The sequence below is a fragment of the Micromesistius poutassou genome, assembly GCF_964030765.1.
Source record: "Micromesistius poutassou genome assembly, contig: SCAFFOLD_5911, whole genome shotgun sequence".
Taxonomy (NCBI): domain Eukaryota; kingdom Metazoa; phylum Chordata; class Actinopteri; order Gadiformes; family Gadidae; genus Micromesistius; species Micromesistius poutassou.
The window spans coordinates 1-7929 of NW_028178916.1; the positions used below are offsets into that span (position 1 = coordinate 1).

Below are 7929 nucleotides of genomic sequence, written 5' to 3' on the forward strand. Positions count from 1 at the left end.
ATATATCTCAGCTGGGGAGCAGAGGAAGGTTCTGGAGGTCGGGGGGGGCAGACTCACGTTGACTATGAAGGGCACGATGAGCATGACCAGCACCAGCTCCAGCTGGGGATCAGTGATGTAGCTCAGCAACACCGCCTGCAACTGGGAACAAAAAGAGGGCGGAAAAAAACATTTACTTTCACTCAAAACCCCAACCTTAACTTCTGTACTATGTTTCCTATAGCTAGTATTCATTTTGCTATGTACATTTCTATATCATTGCTGTTGTATGCATGTACTTTCAGAAAATAAATAGAAACTATGTAGAAATGTACATTCTTGTCTTAGCTAAACATACGATAGCTACATAAAAAAAGCTGCAAGTTTACAGTAACTTCCTTAGAATTCAGAATGACCCATTTAGTCATAAGTTAGATGAAACTGTTTACATAAGTGTCGATTGTTCGACAGTAATTGTTGTGGACCATGTGAAGTGACCTCCGTTTTCTTGTCCGTACTTGTTCATACAGGGAAAACTGACCCCTTATTTCATTTTTACAAGCGACACCTGTATTCCCCTTGCTCTGCCACTTACTCTCCCACTCCTCCAAATGCAGTATTTTAGAATATTAGCATGTTAGCTCGGAGTAACAGCACCTTTTAAAAGATACAGAATGACCCGAGTGAAAAAGTGTGTTTCACATCTTATATGGGGCGCCCCGGTGGCGCACTGGGCTAAGGCGCATACCATATATTAGGCACAGTCCTAATCGCAGAGACATTTACTGCATGTCCTCCCCTCTGTCTTCCACACTTTCCTCTCTGTCTCTCTCTATAATAAAGCTGAAAAATGCAAAAAATAAATAAAATCTCTTTCACATCTTATATATAATAATTCAAAGTACAATCTTTTTCTATATTTGTTTCAGATGGTGGGTATGGCATTAATATAAAATATTTTTTACAATTGAAAAGGCATTTTTTTTAGAATATGGATAAAGATTCATAGATCTAAAGTGTAAAAAAGTGTAAAAAAAGTATAAAACTTATGCGAAAGTTCCCGATACAAGACCAGATGTATTATGACTGCATTTGGAGGTTCATTGTTACACTGTGAACAGAGATCCAAGAAAGGTGGCAGTTTGTGGCTGAATTGTGTGCGTGTGTATTGTGAGTGTGCGTGTGTATTGTGTGTGCGTGTGTATTGTGAGTGTGCGTGTGTATTGTGTGCGTGCATGTGTATTGTGAGTGTGCGTGTGTATTGTGAGTGTGCGTGTGTATTGTGAGTGTGCGTGTGTATTGTGAGTGTGCGTGTGCATTGTGAGTGTGCGTGTGTATTGTGTGTGCATGTGTATTGTGAGTGTGCGTGTGCATTGTGAGTGTGTGTGTATTGTGAGTGTGCGTGTGTATTGTGTGTGTGCGTGTGTATTGTGTGTGCGTGTGTATTGTGAGTGTGTGTATTGTGTGCGTGTGTATTGTGTGTGTGTGTGTGTATTGTGTGCGTGTGTATTGTGAGTGTGTGTATTGTGAGTGTGTGTATTGTGTGTGTGTGCGTACTGGAGAGCCACACTCACGTTGGTCCAGCCGGGGACCAGCAGCACCAGGCTGACCACGCCCTTCTCCAGCACCATGATCAGCAGGTAGAAGCCGCACTGGCCCAGCCACGCCGCCGCCTGGGGGGGGTCGCCTGGAGGTCAGACAGAGGTCAGCGCCACGGAAACCCCCAGAGGGGTAACCCCCCACAAGGTCAAAGTCTTTCATTCATGAATATCTTTATTTATTTGTGCCGTTTACTATTTATATTTGACCATTGTCAGTAGCACTTATCTGTAGTGATTTAGGAGTCACTACGTGTCATGATTTATCCAGATGCGTTGGGTAAAGGAGCAGGTAGGGGCAATGCTTCTTGCGTTGGAGCCAAACACCAATGAACCCACAATACACACTACTGCTCGTGAAGGTCGCTCCTGTGATCACAAACGGTTTGAGAGCGACATCTAGTGGCCATTGTTGGAAGTACAAAGCATTGTTTAATTAAAAAAGGTCCAGTGTGACGCGTCTAGCATCAATTTAGTAGCATCTAGCGGTGAGGTTGCAGATCGCAACCAACTGAATACCACCCCTTAGCCCTCCCTCGACTAGGGTGCCCTCTACTGGCCTGGACGGTGCCAATAGGCACTATAAATGTGCAGGGGCGGACAGTACTGTTAGGCAAACCAGGCACTTGCCTGGAGCCCCAGGCCCCACAGAAGGCCCCATAGAGGCCTTTTGGGGCCCCCAAAATACCGTCTTTATATTTCTTCCCCATATCTATATTAATTTTATAAAAATCCTGTCATAATAGCAGCGCCGGGATGTCCAATTACTCACGCATTGGACGGTCCCCCTGCTAACGCTCGAAGCAATCATGCAACTTCGCTACGCCCCCCCCCCGCCCTGCTAAGTACGCCACTGTAAATGTGTCGTGGTTTACGACCGCATCGACTAGCCAAGCTGCAAGTGATGAGGTTCCTGTGAAACGCCATTAGAATTGAATAATAATAATATAATAATAATATAATAATAATACATTTTGGTGAAAGCAAAGAAAATGCTCGCCTTCGCTTGCTGTATGAAGTGTTTGCGAGAGAGGGTTAAGCATCTCAGACCAGCTGGACATACGCGTTCTCTCTGTATAGGGCTCGTTCTCAGTTCAGGGAAGCACTAGGATTTGTATTGTCATGGGAAAACACTTAATTCAATTGGGCTATGGCTCAGCCACTTCATTGTCATGACTGTTTGGCCTCTTGAAGACACACTATTTGTTTTTCTAACGCTCCATATGGTTGAAAAGATTGACTTTCAAAACCAGATCATATTTTCCCCACATGTTTTGGGTGAAGGTTTACTTTAACAATTTATTAATACCGGGGGGGGAATTCAAGTGTCACAGCAGCAAAGCTAAACTGAATATCCCAAATTGTATCTTATCTTTAAACGCCAAATAAACACCACTTATGACACACCGTTTTCTTTCCAATTTGCCTTTCTGACTCACCGGAATTGTACCGGGTTTCGTAACTTTGTAAATGTCACCCACATGCACCAATCATGTGGGTGCTACTTTATTTGCTTTGCTTGTGTTTGGTCTATCTAACAAAGGGCTGTGTGTGTGTGTGTGTGTGTGTGTGTGAGTGTGAGTGTGAGGGTGAGTGAGTGTGTGTTTGGCCTCGGCCGCGCCGCGCTCTGTTGTTGTTGCCGGGCAAACATTTGAGCTCGTTTCACAACGGCCTCTCACCGTACTCCCCGAACGTGAGCAGGGTCCACTGCTTCACCTCCACCAGCTTGGCCACCAGCCGGACCCCCGCCCAGATGAACAGCATCCCCAGCGTGGCGTCCAACAGGAAGTTGATTAAGTAGCTACAGGAAATGAGACGAAAACGTCAGCGATCTGCCTTGAATACGCAAACCGCGATAACGACGCCTGCGCTGCTCGTGTTTTAGAGTCACATGAAAAGGGTGGCTGATTACATTATTATTTTTTTTTTTTTTAAATCACAAACTAAAAACTATTACAAAATGCTGTTTTATCTAATGGCATGCGGTCTTGGGTCCAACCAGTCTAACTAAAAATACATCACTAACTGAATCAATGATTCATTGATCCATTGGTCAATTCTAAATAGATAAAGTGAAGAAAGAAATTCTGCTTATAGCTTTAGCAACGCAATCAGTCGTCGTTTGTCCTCGTTGTCCCGCTGTGACCCCGGCCGTATGAGACACGCTCACGGCCGTCCCCTTGCGGGCCCCGGGGGGTCCCGCGAGGACCTACAGCGAGCAGGGGTCCTCCTCGGTGAGCGTGGACAGGAACACGTTGGCCAGGTGGATGAACAGCGCCCCGATGGCCTGCTTGGACGTGTCGTAGAACCTGGGGGGGGTGGGGGGTGGAAACAGGAAGCGATGAGGGCCGGACGCACGTGTCCGCAGGGGAACCGATTACGGAGAGAAGAGGAAGACCCAAAGCCACGATGTACACTTAAAAAAGAAAAAACGATGAAGTCTGCGGACAGCAGTTTAAGAGACATTTTAACATTTAACATGGTACAGCCAAAATAAAATGACGTTTAAAATGATTGAGTTGTGTCTTGTACCCTGCCGGGCTGGAGCATCAACCAAGCAATTGTTTTAATATGTAAATCAGATTTCTAAAAAAAACATTGATCTGTCAAATGGTGAAACTCGTCAGCCATTGGCTGGTGGCAGGAGCGTTTAGTGGGCTTTTCGTGAAGCAACTTGGGACACTGGGGGGGCGGAACGCAATTATTCGGGTGGAATTGTTGACCGACCGCAGGCGAAGGTGTACTGGGGGCGTGTTGGAAACGTTTGACTCATTTCTGCAGAGCACCCTGCACACACTGACAGATGAAGCCACAATTTCGACTTGGTTTCAACTCCGCTATTGTCTGTGAAAACACACCATTTCCGTTTTTTAGTATATCAGGGCCTTAAGGGGAGGGGAGGGGAGGGAGCGACAGAGACAGAGACACAGAGACAGAGAGAGACTACTGACCAGATCCGCCATGGCCGTCGGATGCTCGCAGGTTCTCGGAACCGCTTCACTGGAAACAAACGAGAGAAACCCAAACCACATGTTCACTTACGAAAATACAATCCTGTGGGCAGTTGGTAAAATAAGAGCGGCCAGTGTCTGTTGTTGTGGGCTTGTTATCATGACTCACACGCATACCGGCCCGGCTTTTAAATAAATGCTGCACTTCTCTCTCGGCCTATCAGCCTTGCACAGCTCTGCTCTGCTTGTTGACCTCTACGGTCATATCTCAAGGACTGCAAGGTGACTCACACACACACACACACACACAGAAAACAATAACTGGACATTTTAGAAACTTGATTATAAACCATCCCAATTCGGATATAAAATGCGTGCTTGTTCTTTACCTATTTTGTATTATTTTACTTTCTTTTTTTTTTTTTTTTACACTCATGTTATTCTCTCTATTTTCAAATCCCGGCAACATTAGGAGCAGATCAGTGAAGGAGCACCTGTCCACACAAAAAAAAAAAAACTATTCTCGGAGAGAAATAAGATTGAATGAAGGTTGAATGAATGAATGAATTCACAGGAGGCAGTCCCTTTAGCAATCAGGGCACCTCTCTTCAGACTATGACCAGGGTGGGGTAGGGGTGGGGGTGGGGGGGGAAGGCCGGGGGGGGGCATGCTGTACTGCAGTGCTGGAAGTCACCACCACAGCGCACGGATCATGGGACGGGGGGTGGGTGGGGGGGGGGGGTGAACTCAGGACACGGCGCCTGTAAACATTAACACACCAGCGGATGTCCTCTGACCTGAGCGAGCCACACACACACACACACACACACACACACACACACACACACACACACACACACACACACACACACACACACACACACACACACACACACACACACACACACACACACACACACACACACACACACACGAGGAAGGGGGAACGGGAGAGTGAGAGAGCGAGAGAGTGAGAGAGAGAGATATTGATTACTCTACTAATAAGTAACTGAGTGGAGGCTAGAGAGTGTATTGATCCGTCGCTCCACCCTACTGTCTAACCTTGTCACGGAAACAAAATACAACTTTAAACTGCAACACAGCGAATCGGGCCGCAATCAATCTGATATCTGAGGACAACAACGAAAAAATACCACAGAGACGGTGGACCCTCCTCCCAGCTCGACACACACTAAAGCATTAAATGTGTATAATTAGCGTATTTTGTTGTTGTTATGCGTGTGTCATTTCAATTAGGACTCTATTGAGTTACTGCATGGGAATCTATTGGTTGCATTGCAGGGTAAGGCAAACTCAGGTCAACCATTGTTGGATCTTGAAAACTTGGCTAAGTAATCTCCGCCACTCAGAGTGACCGTTGCTTTGCTATAAAAGCGTTTTGTAAAACAAACTTCCTGCGACCGTTGCTCCAAAAGCCTTTTGTAAAACAAACGTCCTTCCACTGAGAGTGGCCGTTACTAAGCCTCTTCAGTCATTCGTCCGAGCTTGGGAAAGTTTGGCCTGTAGTTCCTCTTTAAAAAGCATTAGACTCCCTTTTGCCGTTGAAACACATTTCTCCTGAAATGACCTCGTCATTGCCTCACAATAATGCCTAACACCCCCACACACACAAACACCGCCTGACCTGCTTCAAGCACGCACCTGCACTCAACATTAGGAAACTAAATTTAAAAAAATGTATTCTATAATTAATTTGCTTATTAGAATATCTTAGGGAAATAAGTTTCAGGTTAAAAAGAATTGGGTTACTTTGCAAACCATTCTACAATTGAAAACAGAACTAAAGTAAACACAATTTGCTTCCTACTAAATAAAGATTATAGATAGTTTTGTAGGTAATGTGCAATGCTTATAAAACCAAAGGAGTGGTGCAGTATGGCTACGGATCTCAATGCGTTGGCCTACTGATGAAATGCACAGAGCATATATTAAACATTGAAATACCCCACTCTACAGCCTCGTGAGGTTCATTGTGCCCGGAGATACAACCGTCCTAGAAACCGATAATAGGGTGGTGCCATTCATAGGCAGTCAGCTGCACCATGGATGTGGGCTATGACAAGAGGTCAGCTGCCTCAGGATCACAAGTTAGTACCGCAATAACTGGCTATTGTTCAATAAAGGGACTTTCTCTCAACGCTCATTGGCCAACCACGTTCGGTTCCGCAGCAGCCATCGCGTTAAAAAACAACGCATAGGGCAACAACAATCACGTTGAATGGCCGTGTGTCCAAAAAAACATCTTTCAACTTACTAAAACGGCAGGCAAGAGCTGTGTAGCAACATATAACATTGTTTCCTCGCGTCAAATGTGCTACTTTGTCTTTATGTCGAAACGGCAAATGTAAACAAAGCGCCACGTGGAACATTTCTGTTGCGCGTTCTTATCCATTATAGGCGACACCTAGAAGATCATCGATCCACGCACTGAACGGGTCGTTGAATTTGTTTGTTGGATAAACTACTCACGCATCAGAGTGCTGAACGCCACGACGCCCAGCAGCCCCTGGATCAGCACCCCGAACCTGTCCGTCAGGGCACCGTTATCGCAGCCGTGCGGGGTCGCGTCGGTGATATCAGACATATTCGTTATTTCCATGACTTTATTGATGTCCAATCGATCCGCCTGTAAAATGTCTTTGTATCCGTACATGTCCATGTTGATAGGGCTACTTAAAAACAATGCACGCGAACAAAGGGACACTTCTTAAAAAAAACAACGGCGTTTTGTGGACGAAATGGGAACTCCCGTCTTCTCTTCAAAAGATAAAATACATCCGAAACAATAAAAACACCGCCGGTTTATGAACCGACGAAGTGACAAGTAGTCCAGAGACTGACTTTCTTTTTTTTTTTTTCCTAAATCTTAAACCGTTTAGGAGGAAAAAGGGGGGGGTGGGGGGTGATCGATTCTCCGTAAAGCCGACACTTCCACGGCTTTTCACAACAAACCAGCTCAGGGCAGGGCGTGACGTCACCTCCCCCAGCTCTCCTCTAACCTCGCGATGTTTCGGGAAGATTTCCTCCTGTCTTTTGTCTGTCAATCTCGCCCTCACGCGAACAGAAGGGGCGACCGCGCAAACACGCGTGTCCAAAGTGGGAAGAATTACGACCCCCCCCCCCCCCCCCCCCCAAGCGATCGTAACACCGTATATTATACGCATTTTATAAATAACAGTCAGCTATAACGACATGTAGGACAGTTACGAGCATGTACTGTATATTTATCTATTTATTTGATGTAGGCCTATTTATAGGAAGAACTAATATACATATGTATGTATGGATTATATATTTTATATATTTTTTATATCAATACAGAACGCCAAATCCAGATTGCATCAGGCCTATTCATATTCACATATGTTGAGTCGGCCTAG

At 45.4% G+C, this 7929-nt stretch overlaps 1 protein-coding gene across 1 annotated transcript; it reads right to left on the minus strand.

Moving 5' to 3' along the window:
- Window positions 1-12: 12 nt before the first annotated feature.
- Window positions 13-7432, minus strand: LOC311373266 (store-operated calcium entry regulator STIMATE-like; the record flags this gene model as incomplete). Its single annotated transcript, XM_084490060.1, has 6 exons — window positions 7019-7432; window positions 4529-4577; window positions 3791-3886; window positions 3257-3378; window positions 1554-1666; window positions 13-141 (listed from the first exon to the last, which is right to left on the minus strand). Coding segments are annotated over exons 1-6 (699 nt in total), but the record flags the coding sequence as incomplete, so codon positions are not given.
- Between the last annotated feature and the right edge of the window lie 497 nt (window positions 7433-7929).